The sequence below is a fragment of the Erpetoichthys calabaricus genome, chromosome 2 (genome assembly GCF_900747795.2).
Source record: "Erpetoichthys calabaricus chromosome 2, fErpCal1.3, whole genome shotgun sequence".
NCBI lineage: Eukaryota > Metazoa > Chordata > Cladistia > Polypteriformes > Polypteridae > Erpetoichthys > Erpetoichthys calabaricus.
This window is the reverse complement of record NC_041395.2, coordinates 231094277-231118661: the sequence shown is the minus strand read 5'-3', so window position 1 is coordinate 231118661 and position 24385 is coordinate 231094277. Positions and strand designations below refer to the sequence as shown.

At 39.0% G+C, this 24385-nt stretch overlaps 1 protein-coding gene across 1 annotated transcript in view; it reads right to left on the bottom strand.

The window, feature by feature from the left end:
- The window catches only part of LOC114645556 (keratin-associated protein 5-3-like), a 69351-nt gene that overhangs the window by 25838 nt on the left and 19128 nt on the right, over positions 1 to 24385 (bottom strand). Inside the window, exons 7-11 of the mRNA XM_051922597.1 lie at positions 22524 to 22646; positions 22295 to 22327; positions 16080 to 16100; positions 12044 to 12169; positions 11859 to 11888 (exon numbers count right to left, since the gene is read on the bottom strand). Of these exons, the coding sequence (XP_051778557.1) occupies positions 11859 to 11888; positions 12044 to 12169; positions 16080 to 16100; positions 22295 to 22327; positions 22524 to 22646 (333 nt within the window). The remainder of the gene's footprint in view (positions 1 to 11858; positions 11889 to 12043; positions 12170 to 16079; positions 16101 to 22294; positions 22328 to 22523; positions 22647 to 24385) is intronic.

The window sequence follows — 24385 nt, the reverse complement described above, 5'->3', positions numbered from 1 at the left end:
AATAAATTCCTAATGAAAGAACACTCAAGCACTCACAGCACGGATTTATTTAGGAAAACTGAAAACTAGAATAACTGAAGGCTATGGTGCCATCTTTATATACTGTATGCTGGCACTATGATGTCAAACATGACAAGCTTGGAGTCACAGTCAATCAAGCAACAACAAAAATGGCCACTGAAATGACAAGCTCATCAAAATGGCAGCAGCATGACGTCTCTATCACAACAATAAATATATACAAGCACAGCAAAACCACACATAATCTAAAAATGACATGTGAAATTGATACATGAATAATGGACTATCTATTCAGAGGACCACAGTTTGTGAGACTCAAGAGCTGTGTCTCCTTTTCTCTTCAGTCTGTTCCCCTCGAGCTATAAACACAATACCAGGGGCCTCATGTATAATCCCAAGCTTAGAATACACACATGGCATACAAGCAAAAGTGGAAATGTGCATGCGCACAAAAAAATTCAGATGCACAAAACCATGCATAAGCGAGCTTCCACACACTTCCGCTAAATAAATCGCAGTCAGAGTGAAATGTACAGTCCCAGCCCTGGGCACCAACTCATCACTAACGCTGTGCCACCATGCCCCCACATGTTTAATTTTTAACAGTATACATTATTTAAATGAAGATAAAAATTTATCTCTACAGTGTAATATACATACTTCAATGCATTTCATCTTAAAAATAATATCAAGTATACATCCTAGTATTCTAACAGCTCACAGCTCCAAGAGGATAGCTCTTGGAAATCTACAAGGGATGTTGAAAATGTTTCCGCACTTTTTTTAACTCTATTTATTAAGAATTTCAAAATCAAATTTCATCACTTTTCTACATAGTCACCTTCCTTTGTGATGCAATTTTTCCCAGCGTCATACAAACTTTATAATGCCATCTGATGCACTGCTGCTTTCACATCATCATCTTTCTTCATTCCTCATGGTCATGGCTGTAGCTGGACGTCTGGAGTGCTCTGCATCCGCCACACTAGTATGGCCATTTTCGAACATTTCAATCCACTCATAGACAACTCTACAAGAGAGAACTTTATCCCCATACTGAGCACACATGTGGAGATGAATTTCACAGCCATCTTCACCACAGGGTGACAACTCTTATACTAAATTGCAAGGGCAGCCAGCTTGCTAGACAGAACTAGTCACATTAAACTCTCAGACACGACCAATTATTACTCCTCCTGCCTTCACTATTTCCAACGAAAATATAAAAGTGCGGAAACTTTTTGAGCGTCCCTCATAAATTGACTTAGAAGTCAGTCATCTTCATCTGTAAATACGCCTATCTTCTATTGAATTGAACTGAATTCCTTTATTGTCATTGAATGGTCCAATGAGATTCAATATGCAAATCCTTCATCAACATATTTTCCTATAAAATGTTAAAATAACATAATTATAATATCATAAAAATAATAATAATCTTCTTCTTCTTCTTTTGGCTGCTCCCGTTAAGGGTTGCCACAGCAGATCATCTTTTTCCATATCTTTCTGTCCTCTGCATCTTGTTCTGTTACACCAACCACCTGCATGTCCTCCCTCACCACATCCATAAACCTCCTCTTAAGCCTTCCTCTTTTCCTCTTACCCGGCAGCTCTATCCTTAACATCCTTTATTCCCAATATACTCAGCAACTCTCCTCTGACCAAACCAGCACAATCTCGCCTCTCTGACTTTGTCTCCCAACCGTCCAACTTGAGCTGACCCTCTAATGTACTCATTTGTAATCCTATCCATCCTTGTCACACCCAGTGCAAATCTTAGCATCTTTAACTCTGCTACCTCCAGTTCTGACTCCTCCTTTCTGGTCAGTGCCACTGTCTCCAACCCATATAACATAGCTGGTCTCACTACCGTCCTGTAGACCTTCCCTTTCACTCTAGCTAGTACCCGCCACAAATTACTCCTGATACTCTTCTCCACCCATTCCACCCTGCCTGCTCTCTCTTCTTCACCTCTCTTCCACAATCCCCATTACTCTGTACTGTTGATCCCAAGTATTTAAACTAATCCACCTTTGCCAACTCTACTCCCTGTATCCTCATCATTCCACTGACCTCCCTCTCATTTACACACATGTATTCTGTGTTGTTCCTACTGACCTTCATTCCTTTCCACTCTAGAGCATATCTCCACCTCTCCATGGTCTCCTCAACTTGCTCCCACCTATCACTACCAGATCACAATGTCATCAGCAAACATCATAGTCCATGGTGATTCCTGTCTAATCTCATCTGTCAACCTGTCCATTACCATTGCAAATACAAAAGGGCTCAGAGCCGATCCCTGATGTAATCCCACCTCCACCTTGAATGCATCCATCACTCCTACCGCAGACCTCACCACTGTCACACTTCCCTCATATATATCCTGTACAACTCTTACGTACTTCTCTGCCACTCCCGACTTCCTCATACAATACCACAGCTCCTCTAAAGGCACCCTGTCATATGCTTTCTCCAGGTCCACAAAGATGCAACACAACACTTCTGGCCTTCTCTATACTTCTTCATCAACATCCTCAGAGCAAACATCACATCTGTGGTGCTGTGGCTCATCAATTTTATCCCCCTGTAGTTAGCACAGTCCTGCACATCCCCCTTATTCTTAAACATTGGCACCAGTACACTTCTCCACTCCTCAGGCATCCTCTCACTTTCCAAGATTCCTTTAAACAATCTAGTTAAAAACTCCACTGCCATCTCTCCTAAACACCTCCATGCTTCCACAGGTATGTCATCTGGACCAACAGCCTTTCCATTTTTCATCTTCTTCATAGCTGCCCTTACTTCCTCCTTGCTAATCCATTGCACTTCCTGATTCACTATATTCCTGATTCACATCATCCAACCTTCTCTCTCTCGTTGTCTTCATTCATCAACCTCTCAAAGTACTCTTTCCATCTGCTCAACACACTCTCCTTGCTTGTGAGTATGTTTCCATCTTTATCCTTTATCACCCTAACCTGCTGCGCATCTTTCCCAGCTCAGTAAAAATAATGATAATAATACGATAAAAAAATGAAAAATATACAATACGAACGCATAAGTACAATATACATGTACATATAGTGCAGATAGTGGAAATGGTTCATGAAGTGGCTCGGTTTGTGCAATATTACAGTTGTAGTTCAAGTTTACAGTGAGGTAATTGTAATTATAAATACAAGCAGTTCTACTGGGAGCACTTGATGGACTGATTGAGTGTGTTTATAGCTCTTGGGATGAAGCTGTTTCTGAGCCTCAAGGTCCATGCAGGAAAGGCCCTGAAGTGTTTGCCGGATGGGAGAAGTTCAAATAGGTTGTGGCATGGGTGAGTGGAATCCATTCAGATTCTGGTGGCTTTCCTGAGGCTGCATATGCTATAAATGTCCTCTAGTGCTAGAAGCTGTTTCCTGATAATCCTCTATGCTCTCGACACAACTGGTCGTAGAGCCTTCCGGTCAGCTGCTGTGCAGCTGTGATTTCACACACACATACAATGGGTTAAAATATTCTGAGTGGTGCACTGAGAGTAACAACGCTAAATTAGCAATGGTATTTGGAACAGCTTGGCCATTCCATGCACCATTATAGTGTCACAGGTTGATTACAATCAGATGCCTTAAATTTATAAACGATATGTGGTTAATTTCAGTGTTATTTTAAAAAGCCCACATCATGGAGGTGAATCTAAAAAAGAAAGGGAAACCACACAGGAACGGTACCACTGTTTTGACGCTGGGTGCCACCAGTTTGTAAAACCATGGAGAAACGTGGGTACGCAAGGTGGGGAGCTGCTGTGAGAATGTGCGTGGCTTTATGGCAAGTTTACTTTTTATACATCGTGATGTGAGCAGGGAAATGGGCGTACACAACATTTTTGTGCGTACGTACCATTTATACGTGAAGCCACAGGTCATTTCACTTGCAGAAATTCTCAGATGATTCTGCACTTATGATGTATAAAGATATGGGGGATGAGGTAGAGTATATGAGTGAGGTGGGGAACTTTATTTCTTGGTGCAAAGAGAATTGTCTGCAACTACCAATCAGCTAAACAAAGAATTGGTTATTGACTTTTGCCACAACAAAGTACCTCTAGGTCCAGTCACTACTCAAGGAGTGGATGTAGCAGTGGTGCATTGCTACAAGTACTTGGGGGTCCACATCAATGACAAGCTGGACTGGTTTGGTAAAACAGAGGAACTATATAAGAAAGCCAACTGAATCAACAAGCTCATGGTTCAGTTATGGGACACATTCTTAATTCTCTGAAGGTAGTAGCAGAAGAGAAATGAAAACAAAACTGAGTGCCATTATGAATAAGGCAGCATATCCTCTCTCAGACACACTAACACTGTGCTCGTTCAGCTAATGGATTATTTAGCAGAAGTGTGTCAAGAAACACTACTGGAGCTCTTATACACCAATGGCAATACATCTGGTGTACAGTCATTCTAGTTTATATTTGAGATAGTTTTTTGTCATAAAGTAATAATATTATTTATACAAAAATATTTACTGATTTATTAAGCTTTTGTAAAAAGCCAAATTACCCCTGAGAATAAATTAAGATCTATCTATCTATCTATCTATCTATCTATCTATCTATCTATCTATCTATCTATCTATCTATCTATCTATCTATCTATCTATCTATCTATCTATCTATCTATCTATCTATCTATCTATGTAAAAACAGCCTTACCCTTATCTGATTCCAATTTTTGTACCTCTAGAACATTTTTGGAAGTTCTTTAATATTGGTTCAACTTTCCTTCTATTAAAAATGTATCTTTATTTTTCTGACATCTTTGCATTGTCATTTTGAAGTTTCTTCTCCTCATAAGTGCTGTAATTTTCTATTCTATTTACATAAAGCCAGAGATTTTGTTGTTAGTTAATACATCTAGTGACATCATGTGAGATGCCATTTTCAAATCAGAATATAGGAAAATTCAGCTGGAGTTGAAAACCATATATATCAATCAGTATAAAAATGATGCGATAATTTAAAATAAATAAATAAACACAACTTACGTGTAGCTGTCATGAATTCTGGAACATGAACAAAGGTGAATAAATGTTAGAAACTCCAAATGCGTTTTACAAACATTTTTATTATTATTATTTTGATCTGTCAATCTATTTATTATTATTTTGATCTGTCAATCTATTTTTTGACATAATTCTGAAAAATGACAACACTTTTGATTCTCCTTCAATTTTGAATTTATTTCCATGTGCAATATTCTTACTTATTTGTTACTTCACTTCATACAAAACAGTCCCATTGTAAAGGCCTTTCACAAAGCAGTTAGACGTTTTAGTGCCTTTATCACGTGAAAAAATTCAGCTGAATTTGAAAACCATGTGTAATATTTAAGATGATGCAGTATTAAAAATATCACTTACCTATAGCTGTAGTTGTGAATGCTGGAACAGGAACAAAGGTGAATAAATGTTAGAAACTCCAAATCACTGCATGCTTTACAAAAATATTATTTTAGATTCTTGAATTTTTCCCATTTACTTGTTGCTTGACAAGTAGATTCTGATTGATGTATAGTAGAACTGACTGATACAGATTACAGATTAGGTAAAGTATTTTAAAAAACAAGAAATGCTGTCAGAGGGATTTCTATGAGAGGAATTTGAAGAGGCATGACTCTCAGTTTCAAAAACATGTAATAGATAACATTAATATTTCCAAAGCAAGTGAAAAGTATGCTTTTATCAATCATTGATGCTCTAAAAAATGGTTGATAATGTCATATATTCGTATATACCATAAAATGTATACTCAAAAACTGCAAAGAGGAGCTAACATTCTCTGATCAAATACTAAACCATGAAATCAGCAGACTGACACTTATATTCTACCAGTTCTGGGACCTGCTTTAGGAATTTCAAAAAATGTGCACTTTGCAATTGTGAAGAGTCTGATGACATAAAAGAAAAGAATATCAGCAGAAAAGAAGTCATCACCTAACTTCAGCTACAGCATAAACAGCCATGTGACCGAGCAAATGAGCCTGAAAAATAACAACACTTTTGATACTCCTGCAGTTTTGTTTACAACTCCTGGTCCAATATTCTTACTTGTTTGTCACTTTCGCTGCACACAAAACAGCCCTACTGTAGAAACCTTTCACAAACCAGTTAGAAATTTTTGTGCCTTTAGCTTTTGAAATATTCAGCTGAAGTTGAAAAGCATGTGTAACCTTCTAAAGATGATGCTGTATTAAAAGTATCACTTACGTGTAGTTGTTGTGAATTCTGCAACATGAACAAAGATGAATAAATGTTAGAATCTACTGATGTGTTCTAGTACTGATTGATGCAGTTTACGGATAATGCAAAGAAATTTAAAAACCAGACACTTTGGCAAGAGAGATTCTTCAAAAGCAAAAACGGAAAAGAGCAGACTAACAGTTTTATTTTAGGATTTGTGGGACCATACAGAAGAGTCATTAAGAGAAGCTTAATTAACCAATTAATTAATTAATTAAGAAGCTTAACTGTAGCAGGATTATAGTATATACATCTATCTATCTAGCAAGTTAGCTGTTAGCCTTAAATTTATGAACTCTACAATTAACACTTACTCACTTACTTCTATTTAGCTGTCCATTTTCTGGACCAACTCAATTCAATTTTAGGGTTATGTTGAGTCCAAGCCTATCCTGACAGCAGCATGTTTATTTTTATGTACTGGATGTTCTTGTTTATTTGCATTATGTTTTGCCCTTTTATTAAATATGTTTGTATTTTATTTTGAGTTACAAGTGGATTTGTTAGTGAATGGAAATATATATCAGACAACTGTGACCTGCAATGTGCAAGACAAGCTGCTCATGTCAAGTTCACAAGGCAGCCACAATGTTCTTTTGTCTTTTACACCCACCCTGCCACTTTTCTGTGAGCCCATGTATCTACACGACAGCAGTTAGCTTCTTGGAAAAGCTGTCAGTTGTCTGCCTGCCTGTTTTTATAGTGCAACTGATTTTGTCGGTTAGTCTTCATTTTTGTAGCAACATTTTTTTGTGTTATACGTCTCAGTTGATTGTGCAGTCCAAATGTCACCTATGAGTGTGAGCATATGCTTGGTTCACATGCAAAAGGACATATGGGTAAATAAAAGCTTTTCAGAGGGAAATATTATGTGTAATTTTTAAGATCTCAGATGTGAATTAAAGGTAATGGTGAATTTTGTTTTTTTGGGAGGACTAAGTCAGATATGTAAAACTAAACCCCATACCTATGAATGGCCTAGTAATTGGCTTATAAATAGTGTTATGCAAAAATTTGAAGGAGACGTCCTCATGTATATAAAATAGGTATCCTTATGCTGTCTGATTTTTCAGGTATGGAAGACAGAAATTCTAACATGAGATTCTTATACTTACTAATCATGGCACCAGAATTCAGCAACAGGTAACAATTTGATTAGCACATGCAAGTAACAATTTCACTGTGTTCTGTATATGTGACAGTAATGACACTATAAACCTATAAACATATTTTTAAATGTACACAGTATTTCAACCTAGTCAATCAGAATTGTGTTATATGAAAATAAAATCAATTGCATGTGTGTATATGTTATAATGGCAACTGGGTTCACTTCTACCATCTTAATATTTACACCACCAATCCTTCTGGATACACAAGTGACCTGACTGGTTGAGCTGCAGAAGATTTTCTTTTGCCCAGAAAATGTAATTATTGCATAAAAAGCACAAAAGGAAGAATGACTAAAAGTTAGACGAGGCGGAGGAGTTGGAGGAGGGGGGTGTGTGATGGTAAGCATGGGTTTCAACAACCACAAAGGGACCTGCATTTATTGCAGAGCGTATAAGGCACTGAACATAAAGAGGTACCATGAAAAATAAATTAGGGATTAACCTCCTTTAGAGAATATCATTCCCTCACATGTTCTAAAAGTGACTGGAAACGATGACTCTGATGACACCATATTGAACTATTAGGCCAGAGAGGGAAATGGGGCCTGGCCCTTTAGCAAGTATTTGGGCTCAGGGATTTTGGAAGATTTGAGGATACTGTAGGGAGCTCCAGAGGAAAGGCCAGAGGACATTCCTTACTCCAGGATGGATTCAGTAGATTGCCCTGCAAACATCTCCTTTCAGAGTTTAATTGTCAAGAGACAAGTTAGTGGCGAGTGCTCAATATGGTGGACATGTGGTGTGGCTGGTGTTCAAGAAAGAGAGCGAATGGTAAGAGAGTATTGGCGGCAAGTGGGGAGAGTATATTGGGTTCTTGTGCAGTTTGTTTGAAAATCGTTGCTTTTTCAGTCATACTAAATAGTATTTTGTGTTCAGTATGTCTCTTATTTTTAAGGATTCTCTTTTATTTTAGGCATTCTGTTCTGGATAAGAGTGTCATGCATAGTTGTCCCACTTCACAATATATGTACTGTATATATTTGCGTTCGTGTGTGTGGTGGTTTTTAGCAGATGTCTACATGGGGTTTTCCTGGGTTACTTGATGGCCTGGTTTTGAATTTGATTCATTTGATTTTTCTGTCCATCTCCTGATGTCTTTTTGCCAACTTATTGTTGCAGTAGTGAAGTTTGCTTTTCAAAAAGCAGGTGGACTTTGCCGTTGCTGGAACTCAGATGAATTGTTAGATTTTCAGTCTGGCAAAAAAGAATTTAAAAATACACAAAACAGTTTTAGATCGAAATCAATCATATTCTAGTGTCTTTGTGTGGCAAAATTGTGAATGTTAGGCTAATTTGTAGTTGTAAATGTGCTCCACTTGGGTGCTAATGAGTAGGGCCTACAATAAACTGGCAGCTTGTTCATGTCTGCTTCCTTCCTTGTAGCTGATACCTGAGGAATAAGCTCTGGACCCCAGTGACCCTGATTTGGATTAAGTGAATTTAACAATGGTATGAGAAAATGGATAGATGGATTCTGGGAGTGCTGTAGTATTTTTGGGCTTTTTTTAAAGGTTGTCAGACTTTGGCTGAAAACTGTTTTTTTCAATTTTTAATAGAGCCAATAACAAATTAGATTTCTCAAAAAGTATTCTTTTTAGAAATAAAATTCTAATAGAAAAGTTCAACAGATGTCAAAATGTATATTTTGGTCCATTATTTACAGGTTTTATATTTTTTATATACTCAATGTGTCTTTCTTTGTTTAATTCTGCCACTATACTGTATATAGAGTATTTTTGTGTAAACTACATTAAGCTACAGTCATTGTATGTAATGTGCAATATTATTATTTCACATTTCTCAGGAGAGATTGGATGTTTAAAAATAAATGTTTATCAATCATAATTTAAAGGAACACTCTTAACTCTGTAGGAATACCTGTTGTTGTGGTAATTACAAACTGGCAGAGACCTAAAAAAAGAATTTATAATTAGAACAGTTTGTAAAATTCAAGAATGGTTCAATATCATTGGTATACGTATACGGTCAATGCTGAGCATTGGTTGAGTATTAATACTTGTATTGTAAATTGTAATTATAAAAATGTATTTATTTTATGCTTATATTTTATGCTCGATACTGTGCTGAAGTAGCAGTATACTGTACCATAACTAAGACTTTGGCAATAATAGCAGAAGTCTGGGCAGCAGTTGCCATTATCAACGCAAGAGTAGTCACAGGAACAACTCCCAGTGCTTCCAGAGCAAAGACCATTGCAGGAGCCTGGATCTGTTGAAGAAGGCAGATGAATATGGTGAGTAAAGTCTTTTTAAGGGAAAATCCAACAATAGAAGTTGAGTTGCTTGCAGGAGATTACTTAGGATTTCTTAAGTGAACATTTAATTTGTGGTCAACCTGAAGAAGCCATCTGTACCACAAAAATAGCAGCAGCTCTCAAGTTCAGTCCTGGTGGACCACAATGGCTACAGTCTTTCATTCCAACCAGATTCTCAATTCAGCGGGTCACCCCTAAGTCTCATCAATTTAATTTCTTACCTGCCCTTTTATCTTTTTTTTATTCTGCCTACAGAAAAGTGAACTAGTATAATACATGCATTTACAAGAAATTCCGAAATTTGTTTTTTTACATAGTTTTAAACACTTAACTTTTTTTTACCATTTTTATTTCAATTCCTCTTATTTCTGTTGAGTTTGCCTTTTAATTTATATCAAAATACTGACTATTAGTTATAGGCAGTATAGACACACATGCTGAAAATGACACTGAATGTTAAAGCAGAGCTGCCACTTCAATGTTATATTCTCATGTGTGCTAATTGTTAATAAAAAACTTCACGTAATGGTCTTCAAGTTCACTCCTGCTGACCTCTCTTACTGTACGTGTTTTTTTTATCAAATTTCTATTCAGTAAATATGCAAAACAAGTTCCAGTAAATCAAAGATAACCATGAAAACTCCAATACAAAATAAAACCCCCATCCCATGGTGTCCACCCTACCACCCCAAACAGCACAAGCTAATCCAGGAGAAGGGAGGGCACAGCTGGACATCAGAAAAGTGGACATCATGTAAAGCTCCCCTCCTGTTGAGTCCAAAATAGTTTTATATAGAAATATCTGAGTTGGTCACACCATTAATTCTAGCTGCAGAGAGCTCAAGAAGCATAAGGTTGTCGAAGGAGGATTTCCAGGAGTAGAGATGGTAGACATTCAAGAGATTTCCAACTTAAAGCCAAGGCTAACTTTGTAGCGATTGTACCCAAAGAGAACAATTTCTGCTGAAAAGAGGAACAAGAAAAAGCAGAAAGAACCAAAAGAAGAAAAACTTAAAGGGTAAATGGAATATTATAGGAGAGGACAGACAAAAGAAACTGTGGTACAGCTTTGCCAAAAGGCTGAAACTTTGGGACATTCCCATTACATATGTAAAAAAATTAAAAACAAATAGAACAAAGGGGATCATTAGAAAGGCCCATAACAAACCAGTTATGGGGAGTGATATACAAGCAATGCACAAATCTGAACTGTGTGTACTGATGATTGGGATTCCTAGAGGCAAAAGTGATGTTCTTAAAAATCAGGACCCAACCAAGAGGAGCAGACAGTGATAGATAACGCTGCCAGACTGACTGAACAGACAAGGACCTGTCTTGTGTAAAAACGCATAAGTAGCAGGGACACATTTAGTCTGAGTGGAGATAGAGTGATAAAAATCTCAGAGGATGAAAAGAGAAGAGAGAAGACTGCAGCATTCCACAAGACCTGATAACAGACTGGAGTTGAAGATAAAAGAAATAAAAAACAAGGTAATAGAATCGAATATGTGATAGGTTAATTAAAACGCCGCAATTGAAAAGAACACATTTCCAGAGAGCTAATGCCTCTTAAGGAAACAGCCTTTTCTTATCAATTACCTCACAAGTGAATTTTATACTGAGTAGCTGCTTCCCTTTAGTATTCTGTGTCATTTCTACCTGTTGTCTGTACTGCTCACCATTTATCGTCATATACAATAAAACAAGTAAACTCTACAGGGAAAGGTAAATTTATAAGAATACGGTAACATAAAATTAAGATTTTAAGATTTGACAAAATGCAAATTTCAGAATTTTGTTTACTTGTTAATATACCAGCAGATGCAGTATTTCTGAATGCAAAATAAGAGACGGAAATAAGGAGATCTTTTAGACGCACCACTGAATCATTTATTTGTGAAACTGTTTGGAATGAAAACACTGCTACAGTGGTACCCCAGAACTTTACGTTTGGGACCCCTGAGCTAGAGGCCTGAGACTTGACTATGACAATGTAAGAGAAACTTTTATAATCAATGATCATATTTAATTATATTGATTATTAGAATTAATGATAATATTTAATTTTAAACAATATATTCCCCAAACATTGGACTCACCTGTTACTGGTGTTAGCACCTGGCAATATCCTAAAACAAATAGAAGACAATTAGAACAAGGAGACTCTTAAAGAACACAACATCTGCTCTCTCACACTGATAAGCCTCAACATACAGATGTAAAGCCAGGCAGAACAAGAAATTTAGAATAATGTTTAAAAGCAGACTGCACGCTACTTCAGTACCTGTGTCCATGTAAGAGCAGAAGTCACAGAAGGTGGAGCAGCAGTTACCACTCTCAACACAGGAGGGGTCACATGAGCAGGGTCCTGATGTTCTGCCACATTGACCCATGCACATGTTAAATCCAGCTGTAGAGGGAAACATATCAGCTCTGACAATTTCAATGCCTCTTAAGTTAGAAAATCTGCACATGCTAGACAGAGGACAGCACTTATCCCATAGTCAGTTGTGGAATCACAGAATTCTAACAATAAATAAAGAAGCAAAAGTTAAATTACTGATATTTTAAGCATTGCTAATATGCAGAGAATATATATATATTTTTAGATGCCTACAAAACCTCTTGTGGGCCCACCACCTGCAAGAGAGGCCATAGGGGTCAGGTGCAATATGATATGGGTGGTGGCTGAGGGCGGTAACTCTGGTATTCCGACCCTCAGTTGCCGAAACTGGCTCTTGGGACATGGAATGTTACCTCTCTGGCGGGGAAGAAGCCCGAACTGGTGCGAGAGGTTGACAGGTACCGGCTAGATATAGTCGGGCTCACCTGTACGCATGGTCTGGGCTCTGGAACCATTCCTCTTGAGAGAGGCTGGACTTTGTTCCACTCTGGAGTTGCTGTGGGTGAAAGGCATCGGGCAGGGGTGGGCTTGCTTATGGCCCCCCGGCTCGAGGCCTGCACGTTGGGGTTCTCCCCGTTGGACGAGAGGGTTGCTTCCCTGCACCTTCGAGATGGGGGAAGGACTCTGACTGTTGTTTGCGTTTATGCACCGAACAGCAGGTCAGAGTACCCAGCCTTCTTGGAGTCCCTGGAGGAAGCGCTGTGAGGCGCAGCTCCTGGGGACTCTATCATCCTGCTGGGAAACTTAAACGCTCACATTGGCAACAACAGTGAAACCTGGAGTGGTGTGATTGGGAAGAACAGCCTACCCGATCTAAACTCAAGTCGTGTTCAGTTGTTGGACTTCTGTGCTGGTCATGGATTGTCCATAACAAACACCATGTTCAAGCATAAGGGTGTCCATAAGTGCACTTGGCGCCAGGATGCCCGAGGTCGCAGCTCGATGATCGGCTTTGTAATCGTGTCATCAGATCTGCGACCTTATGTCTTGGACACTCGGGTGAAGAGAGGGGCTGAGCTGTCAACTGATCACCACCTGGTGGTAAGTTGGATCAGATGGCGGAAGAGTCTGCCGGACAGACCAGGGAGGCAAAGGACATTGATTCTGAATGGTCCATGTTCCGAGCCTCCATTGTCGAAACTGCAGAACGGAGCTGTGGCCACAAGGTTGTCGGTGCCTCTCGTGGTGGCAATCCACGAACCTGGTGGTGGACACCTAAGGTTCGAGAGGCCGTCAAGTTGAAGAAAGAGTCCTATTGGGTCTGGTTGACCAGTGGGACTCCAGGGTCAGCTGTGGGGTACCGGCAGTCCAAGCGTGTGGTGGCATCGGCTGTTGCAGAGGCAAAACTCGGGCATGGGAGGAGTTTGGGGAAGCCATGGAAAACGACTTTCGTTCGGCACAGAGAAGGTTCTGGCAAACCGTCAAGCACCTCAGGAGGGGAAAGCAGTGCTCTACCAATACTGTGTACAGTGGCGATAGGGCCCTGCTGACTTCAACTGCAGACGTTATTGACCGGTGGAAAGGAATACTTTGAGAATCATCTCAATCCCACCAGCATGTCTTCTTTAGAGGAAGCAGAGCTAGAGGACTCCGGGGGGGGGGGGCCCGTCCATATCAGGGGCCGAGGTCACCGAGGTAGTTAAAAAGCTCCGAGGTGGCATGGCCCCTGGGGTGGCCGAGGTTCACCCTGGGTTCCTCAAGGCTCTGGATGTTGTGGGGTTGTCCTGGTTGACACGTCTCTGCAACATTGCACAGACATCAGGGGCAGTGCCTCTGGATTGGGTGGTGGTCCCCCATATTAAGAAGGGTGACCAGAGGATGTGCTCCAACTATAGGGGGATCACACTCCTCAGCCTCCCCGGTAAGGTCTATTCAGGGGTGCTGGAGAAGAGAGTTTGGTTGATGGTCGAATCTCGGATTCAAGAGGAATAATGCGGATTCTGTCCCGGACATGGAACACTGGACCAGCTCTACACCCTGGCCAGGATCCTGGAGGGGGCAGGGGAGTTTGCCCAACCAGTCCGCATGTGTTTTGTGGATTTGGAAAAGGCATTCGACCGTGTCTCTCGAAGCATCCTGTGGGGTGTGCTCCAAGAGTACGGGGTACAACGTTAACATTTAACATTATACAAAGTTATTGTCTGTTTTTCACCTGCATTATTACTATTATCAATCTTTAATTTAATATTATTTATTGTATCAGTATACTGCTGCTGGATAATGTGAATTTCCCATTGGGATTAATAAAGTATCTATCTATCTATCTATCTTACAAGGCTCGTTGTTACGAGCCATTCAGTCCCTGTACAGGAGGAGCAGGAGCTTGGTCTGCATTGCCGGCAATAAGTCGGACTCGTTTCCTGTTGAGGTTGGACTCCTCCAGGGCTGCCCTTTGTCATAGTGTGAGGAGTTCAGTTATACGGGAGAGACTCGGAATAGAGTCGCTGTTCCTCCGCATTGAGAGGAGTCAGTTGAGGTGAGGTGGTTCGGGCATCTGGTCAGGATGCCCCATGGACGCCTCCCTGGGGGGGTTGTTCCGGGCATGTCCCACTGGGAGAAGGCCACGGGGCAGACCCAGGACATGCTGAAGGGATTATACAGTATCTCCCAGCTGGTCCCCCGAGAGGTGCTGGAGGAGGTGGCCGGGGAGAGGGAGGTCTGGGCTTCCCTGCTTAGGCTGCTGCCCCCATGACCCAACCTCAGATAAGCAGTGGACAATGGATGGATGGATGGATGCCTACAAAACAGTGCTTTACCAGCATTCACATAAAAGCAGTATGAGCAGAAGTCAAGGCAGCAGTTGTTGTTTAAAGCGCATGAGGCCTCACAATGGCCTGGTTGCAAGAGTCATTGCAGGAATTTTTACCTGGAATAAACCATTGAGCTGCAAATAAACTTTTATGAATTGTACAAATAAAACAGAAACTGAAAAATTATGATGTAATGAATTTTGTTGTATACATCCTTTCACGTAAAGTAGAATGTCATTAACATTGCAAACTGAGGTGATCATCTTTGTACTTTTGACTATCCTTTTTCATTATAGAGCTGCAGTTAGACAATGTCAGATGAGACAGAAAGTAATCTTGGTGAAGATGTCAGCTTATTGAAGTGCATGCTTGAGCACATCTTCACATCAGCCTGATACAGAACAACAAAACTCACTGCACAGAAATGTAAGGATTTCTTTTGGCAACACATTCTGAATTTGAGTTTTGCTCAGCTTGTTCTATCTATCTATGTGTCTGTAGAGATCATATCAGATTGAGCGAGACTGTGAATGGTAAGGAGCGCCAATTGTTGGTCCCAGGGTGTGAATTATGAGGTCATCATTCCATAGCTATTTAAGACGGAGAAAAATGAAAACTCTTTTGTTTCTTTCTTGTGCTTTTTTATCTCCTGATCCAATACTCTTATTTTCTTCTCACTTTTACTGTGTACAAAACAGTTCCAAACCTTTCACACACCAGTGCCTTTTCAAATCAGAATGTGGGAAAATTCAGCTGGAGTTGAAAACCATATGTATCAATCAGTTTAAAAATGAAGCAATAATTTAAAACAAATAAATAACACAACTTACGAGTAGTTGTCGTGAATTCTGGAACATGAACAAAGGTGAATAAATGTTAGAAACTCCAAATAAGTTTTACATACTTTTTTATTATTATTATTTTGATCTGTCAATCTATTTTTTGACTTAATTCTGTAAAATGTCCACACTTTTGATTCTCCTTCAATTTTGAATTTATTTCCATGTGCAATATTCTTACTTGTTTGTCACTTCACTTCATACAAAACAGTCCCATTGTAAAGACCTTTCACAAAGCAGTTAGACATTTTAGTGCCTTTATCACGTGAAAATTTGAAAGCCATGTGTAACCTTTTAAGATGATGCTATATTAAAAATATCACTTACCTGTAGTTGTAGTTGTGAATGCTGGAACAGGAACAAAGGTGAATAAATGTTAGAAACTCCAAATCACTGCATGCTTTACAAAAATAGTATTTTAGATTCTTGGATTTTTCCCATTTACTTGTTGCTTGACAATTTGATTCTGACTGATGTGTAGTAGAACTGAATGATACAGATTACAGATTAGGTAAAGTATTTCAAAACACAAGAAATGCTGTCAGTGGGATTTTGATGAGAGGAATTTAAAGAGCCGTGAATCTAAGTTTCAAGAACGTGTAATAGATAACATTAATATTTCCAAAGCAAGAAGAAAATATGCTTTTATCAATCATTGATGCTCTAAAAAATGTTTTAGAATGTCATATATTCGTGTATACCATAAAATGTATGCTCAGAAACTATAAAGAGCAGCTAACGTTCTCTGATCAAATACTAAACCACGAAATCAGCAGACTGACACTTATATTCTACCAGTTGTGGGACCTGCTTTAGGCCTTTCAAAAAATGTGCACTTTGCAATTGTGAAGAGTCTGATGACATAAAAGAAAAGAATATCAGCAGAAAAGAAGTCATCACCTAACTTCAGCTACAGCATAAACATCCATATGACAGAGCAAATGCATTCTAGTGTTACAAACTTTCTTTATTATTATTTTGAACAGTCAGTCTGACCTTTATTAGTTTTTGACCTCAGCCTGAAAAATGACAACACTTTTGATACTCCTGCAGTTTTGTTTACAACTCCTGGTCCAATATTCTTACTTATTTGTCACTTTCGCTGCACACAAAAGAGTCCCACTGTAGAAACCTTTCACAAACCAGTTAGACATTTTTGAGCGTTTAGCTTTTAAAAAAATTCATCTGAAGCTGAAAAGCATGTGTAACCTTCTAAAGATGATGCTGTATTAAAAATATCACTTACGTGTAGTTGTTGTGAATTCTGCAACATGAACAAAGATTGATAAATGTTAGAATCTACTGATGTGTTCTAGAACTGATTGATGCAGAATACAGAAAATGCAAAGAAATTTAAAAACCAGACACTTTGGCAAGAGATATTCTTCAAAAGCAAAAATGGAAAAGAGCAGACTAACAATTTTATTTTAGGATTTGTGGGACCATACTGAAGAGTCATTGAGAGAAGCCATTGGCTAACTGTAGCTGGATTATATACATCTATCTATCTATCAAGTTAGCTGTTAGCCTTAAATTTATGAACTCTACAATTAACACTTACTCACTTACTTCTGTTTAGCTGTCCATTTTCTGGTCCGACTCAATTAAATTTTAGGGTTATGTTGAACCAGAGCCTATCCTGACAGCAGCATGTTTATTTTTATGTACTGGATGTTCTTGTTTATTTGCATTATGTTTTGCCCTTAATTAAATTTAAGTTTGTCTTTTGTTTTGAGTTACAAGTGGATTTGTTAGTGAATGGAGATATACTGTATATCAGACAACTGTGACCTGCAGTGTGTAAGCAAGACACGCTGCTCATGTCAGATTCACCAGGCAGCCACAATGTTGTTTAGTCTTTTACACCCACCCTGCCACTTTCCAGTGAGCCCATGTATGTACAGTGCATCTGGAAAGTATTCACAGCGCATCACTTTTTCCACATTTTGTTATGTTACAGCCTTATTCCAAAATGGATTAAATTCATTTTTTTCCTCAGAATTCTACACACAACACCCCATAATGACAACATGAAAAAAGTTTACTTGAGGTTTTTTCAAATTTATTAAAAATAAAAAAACTGAGGAATCACATGTACATAAGTATTCACAGCCTTTGCTCAATACTTTGTCGATGCACCTTTGGCAGCAATTACAGCCTCAAGTCTTTTTGAATATGATGCCACAAGCTTGGCACACCTATCCTTGGCCAGTTTCGCCCATTCCTCTTTGCAGCACCTCTCAAGCTCCATCAGGTTGGATGGGAAGCATCGGTGCACAGCCATTTTAAGATCTTTCCAGAGATGTTCAATCAGATTCAAGTCTGGGCTCTGGTTGGGCCGCTCAACGACATTCACAGAGTTGTCCTGAAGCCACTCCTTTGATATCTTGGCTGTGTGCTTAGGGTCGTTGTCCTGCTGAAAGATGAACTGTCGCCCCAGTCTGAGGTCAAGAGCGCTCTGGAGCAGGTTTTCATCCAGGATGTCTCTGTACATTGCTGCAGTCATCTTTCCCTTTATCCTGACTAGTCTCCCAGTCCCTGCCACTGAAAAACATCCCCACAGCATGATGCTGCCACCACCATGCTTCACTGTAGGGATGGTATTGGCCTGGTGATGAGCGGTGCCTGGTTTCCTTCAAACGTGACGCCTGGCATTCACACCAAAGAGTTCAATCTTTGTCTCATCAGACCAGAGAATTTTCTTTCTCATGGTCTGAGAGTCCATCAGGTGCCTTTTGGCAAACTCCAGGCGGGCTGCCATGTGCATTTTACTAAGGAGTGGTTTCCGTCTGGCCACTCTACCATACAGGCCTGATTGGTGGATTGCTGCAGAGATGGTTGTCCATCTGGGAGGTTCTCCTCTCTCCACAGAGGACCTCTGGAGCTCTGACAGAGTGACCATCGGGTTCTTGGTCACCTCCCTGACTAAGGCCCTTCTCCCTCGACCGAGTCCTGGTGGTTTCGAACTTCTTCCACTTACGGATGATGGAGGCCACTGTGCTCATTGGGACCTTCAAATCAACAGAAATTTTTCTGTAACCTTCCCCAGATTTGTGCCTCGAGACAATCCTATCTCGGAGGTCTACAGACAATTCCTTTGACTTCTTGCTTGGTTTGTGCTCTGACATGAACTGTCAACTGTGGGACCTTATATAGACAGGTGTGTGCCTTTCCAAATCATGTCCAATCAACTGAATTTACCACAGGTGGACTCCAATTAAGCTGCAGAAACATCTCAAGGATGATCAGGGGAAACAGGATGCACCTGAGCTCAATTTTGAGCTTCATGGCAAAGGCTGTGAATACTTATGTACATGTAGTTTCTCAATTTTTTTATTTGTAATAAATTTGCAATAACCTCAAGTAAACTTTTTTCACGTTGTCATTATGGGGTGTTGTGTGTAGAATTCTGAGGAAAAAAAAGAATTTAATCCATTTTAGAATAAGGCTGTAACATAACAAAATGTGGAAAAAGTGATGCGCTGTGAATGCTTTCCGGATGCACTGTACACGACAGCAGTTAGCTTCTTGGAAAAGCTGTAATTTGTCTTCCTGCCCATTTTTGCAGTGCAACTGCTTTTGTCAGTCAGTCTTCATTTTTGTAGCAACATTTTATTGTGCTACACGTCTCAGTTGATTGTGAAGTCCAAACGTCACCTATGAGTGTTAGAATATGCTTGGTTCACATGCAAAAGGACAGATGTGGAAATAAAAGCTTTTCAGAAGGAAATATTATTTTTATTTGTCTCATTGAGGTACAGTATCTAATGATAGAAGAATATAACTGAGTCAGCCAGAAGTGTACTTTTTCAGATCTCAAATGTGATTGCTTTTTATTTTCATGAAAAAAAATTAAAGCTAATGGTGAATTTTGTTTTTTTGGGAGCACAAAGTCAGATATGTAGATATTGAATCCCATACCTATGAACGGCCTAGTAACTGGTTTATAACCATCCATCCATCCATCCATCCATCCACCCATTATCCAACCCACTATATCCTAACTACAGGGTCACGGGGGTCTGCGGGAGCCAATCCCAGCCAACACAGGGTGCAAGGCAGGAAACAGGGCTGGTTTATAACTAGTGTTATGTAAAAATTTGAAGGAGACGTAAGCCCTCATACGTATAATATAAATATCCTTATGCTGTCTGATTTTTAAGATAAGGAGGACAGAAATTCTGACATGAGATTCTTATATTCACTAATCATGGCACCAGAGTTTGGAGACATGTTACATTTTGATTAGCACATTCAAGTAAGAATTTCACTGCATTCTGTACATGTGACAGTAATGAAAACTATAAATCTGTAAACATATTTTAAATGCACACAGCATTTCAGCCTTGTCAATGGGAATTATGCTATACGAAAATAAAATTAACTGCATGTGTGTATATGATATAATGGCAACTGGGTTCACTTCTACCATCTTGATATTTGTTCCACCAATCCTTCTGGATACACAAGTGACCTAACTGGTTGAGCTGCAGAAGATTTTCTTTTGCCCAGAAAATGTAACTATTGCATAAAAAGCACAAAAGGAAGAATGAGTAAAAGTTAGAGGAGGAGGAGGTGGGTGTGTGATGGTAAACATAGGGTTCAACATCCATCAAAGGGAGCTACATTTATTCCAGAGTGTGAAAGGCACTGAACATAAAGAGGTACCATGAAAAAAAAATTAAGCATTGACCTCCTTTCGAGAATATCATTCCCTCACACGTTCTAAAAATGTCTGCAAGCAATGACTCTGATGACACCATATTGAAGTATTAGGCCAGAGAGGGAAATGGGGCCTGGCCATGTATCAAGTATTTGGGCTCAGGGATGTTGGAAGATTTCAGGATACTGTAGGGAGCTCCAGAGGAAAGACCAGAAGACATTCCTTACTCCAGGAAGGATTCAGGAGATTGCCCTGGTGTTCAAGAAAGAGACAGAATGGTAAGAGAGTATTGGTGGCAAGTGGGGAGAGTATATTGGGTTCTTGTGCAGTTTGTTTGAAAATTGTTGCATTTTCAGTGATACTAAATAGTATTTTGTGTTCAGTAAGTCTTTTATTTTTAAGGATTATCTTTTATTTTAGGCATTCTGTTCTGGATAAGAGTGTCATGCGTAGTTGTCCCACTTCACAATATATGTACTGTATATATTTGCATTTGTGTGTGTTTAGGTTTTTAGCAGATATTTATATGGGGTTTTCCCCTTGGTGATTTTGGTTTCCTCTCACATTCCCAAAGATGTTCCTGTTATGTTTATTAATAACTAAACTGTGTTAGTGTGAACTTTAATGGATTATTTTGTGAGGCTTGCTTGCTTTTAGAGTAGGCTTCTGTTTTCTGCATTATTATACTGGATTAAGCAGTTTATAAAATTTGGTAGGCATGGTGGAGGAGCAGTTAGTGCTGCTGCTTCTCAGTGTTATGATTCAGACCAAAATTGTCTTTTTGCACTTAAAAGTTTCATTTCAAGGTCATTTTGATATTTTGGAAGATTTTGAAATTAGAAAATCTCTTTATAAGGTTATTTTTTTTGTTTTTGTCTCTAGGTATATGTTAAATATTATTGTTTTTATGTCTTTGTTTTTCCAAAACAAACTTTTCTTTGCCACCATTTAGATTAGTCTTAGCAAAAATGCAGTAACACTTTAAAAGCCATCATCGCACGCTCATTGTCATCTGAGATTGTGGTTAAATAAAATAATAATAATTCTTTACATTTATATAGCGCTTTTCTCACTACTCAAAGCGCTCTCCACACAGGGAGGACCCGGAAGCGAACCCACAATCTCCTTACTGCAAAGCAGCAGCACTGCCACTGCACCACCTGTTGTTGGTTCTTTTTCAATGTGTTAAGAATTAGAGTGAGAATTCTGACTGTGACTTTAAAAATACACAAAACAGTTTTAGATCAAAATCAATCTTTTTCTAGTGTCTTTGTGTGGCAAAATTGTGAATGTTAGGCTAATTTGTAGTTGTAAATGTGCTCCACTTGGGTGCTAATGAGTAGGGCCTACAATAAAGTGGCAGCTTGTTCATGTCTGCTTCCTTCCTTGTAGCTGAAACCTGAGGAATAAGCTCTGGACCCCAGTGACCCTGATTTGGATTAAGTGAATTTAACAATGCTATGAGAAAATGGATAGATGGATTCTGGGGGTGCTGTAGTATTTTTGGGCTTTTTTAAAAGTTGTCAGACTTTGGCTGAAAACTGTTTTTTTCAATTTTTAATAGAGCCAATAACAAATTAGATTTCTCAAAAAGTATTCTTTTTAGAAATAAAATTCTAATAGAAAAGTTCAACAGATGTCAAAATGTATATTTTGGTCCATTATTTACAGGTTTTATATTTTTCATATACTCATTGTGTCTTTCTTTGTTTAATTCTGCCACTATACTGTATATAGAGAATTTTTGTGTAAACTACATTAAGCTACAGTCATTGTATGTAATGTGCAATATTATTATTTCACATTTCTCAGGAGAGATTGGATGTTTAAAAATAAATGTTTATCAATCATAATTTAAAGGAACACTCTGTAGGAATACCTGTTGTTGTGGTAATTACAAACTGGCAGAAACCTAAAAAAAAGAATTTATAATTAGAACAGTTTGTAAAATTCAAGAATGGTTCAATATCATTGGTATATGTATACGGTCAATGCTGAGCATTGGTTGAGTATTAATACTTGTATTGTAAATTGTAATTACAAAAATGTATTTATTTTATGCTTATATTTTATGCTTGATACTATGCTGAAGTAGCAGTATACTGTACCATAACTAAGACTTTGGCAATAATAGCAGAAGTCTGGGCAGCAGTTGCCATTATCAACGCAAGAGGAGTCACAGGAACAACTCCCAGTGCTTCCATAGCAAAGACCATTGCAGGAGCCTGGATCTGTTGAAGAAGGCAGAAGAATATGGTGAGTAAAGTCTTTTTAAGGGAAAATCCAACAATAGAAGTTGAGCTGCTTGCAGGAGATTACTTAGGATTTCTTAAGTATAAGTAGAGTGAACATTTAGTTTGTGGTCAACCTGAAGAAGCCATCTGTACCACAAAAATAGCAGCAGCTCTCAAGTTCAGTCCTGGTGGACCACAATGGCTACAGTCTTTCATTCCAACCAGATTCTCAATTCAGCGGGTCACCCCTAAGTCTCATCAATTTAATTTCTTACCTGCCCTTTTATCTTTTTTTATTCTGCCTACAGAAAAGTGCACTAGTATAATACATGCATTTACAAGAAATTCCGAAATTTGTTTTTTTCGTAGTTTTAAACACGTTTTTTTTTTACCATTTTTATTTCAATTCTGTTGAGCTTTCCTTTTAATTTATATCAAAACTAGTCATTTAGCCTGTTACAATAACGGGCACTAGAACAGTAGTGCATAAACATTAGTAGGAAGAGTCTATATTAAATGGCAAGGGACTTTGACCTCATTCTTTTTGTTGGTCGTATTTTTCTTTCTTTCAGCCTTTCTTTTGTTGATGTTTACTTGCTGAGCTGACCGTTCTTCGTGGGCTGCCGCCGTGTATTGTGTGTCTTTAATTTTCTGTGACAGTAATACTGTGTTGTACGGCTCTATTCAATAAGGGCGCGCACAAAAAGGCGAGCTTCAAAAGGGCGACCTAAATTGAGCGCGGCGAATAAAGGCGTTCGTAGATAATTTAGTTCAAATGGCTCTGGAATATGTGAAGAGCAACAAAGGTGCAGATCTTTATTTACGCGCGCATTTATTCGCTGCACCCAATTGAGGTCGCCCTTTTGAGGCTCGCCTTTTTGTGCGCGCCCTTATTGAAGGATACCGTCTTATATGTCCGCTGGCTTGTACGTCCGCTGGCTTGTACGTCCGTAATATACCTTTAATTTTCTCTGGCGGTAATACAGGCGTGCGCGTCGGTAATATGCCTTTAATCTCCTCTGACAGTAATACTGGCTTGTATGTGGCTGTAATATGCGTCACTGTATTGTGTACCTTTAATTTCCTCTTGCAGTAATACTGGTTTGTATTTCCGTAAAACGCCTCTAACTTTCTCTGACAGTAATATCGCGCATCGCACCGTGCCCCGCGCATGCGCATTTCACCAGAAGACACCCACACACGGACACCTGGACGCACACAGGGATTTTATATATATAGATACTGACTATTAGTTATAAGCAGTGTAGACACACATGCTGAAAATGACACTGAATGTTAAAGCAGAGCTGCCACTTCAATGTTATATTGTCATGTGTGCTAATTGTTAATAAAAAACTTCACTTAATAGTCTTCAAGTAAATATTCCAAACAAGTTCCAGTAAATCAAAGATAACCATGAAAACACCAATACAAAATAAAACCCCCATCCCATGGTGTCCACCCCACCACCCCAAACAGCACAAGCTAATCCAGGAAGAAGGGAGGGCACAGCTGGACATCAGAAAAGTGGACATCATGTAAAGCTCCCCTCCTGTTGAGTCCAAACAAGCTGTATATAGAAATATCTGAGTTGGTCACACCATTAATTCTAGCAGCAGAGAGCTCAAGAAGCATAAGGTTGTCGAAGGAGGATTTCCAGGAGTCGAGATGGTAGACATTCAAGAGATTTCCAACTTAAAGCCAAGGCTAACTTTGCAGCGATTGTACCCAAAGAG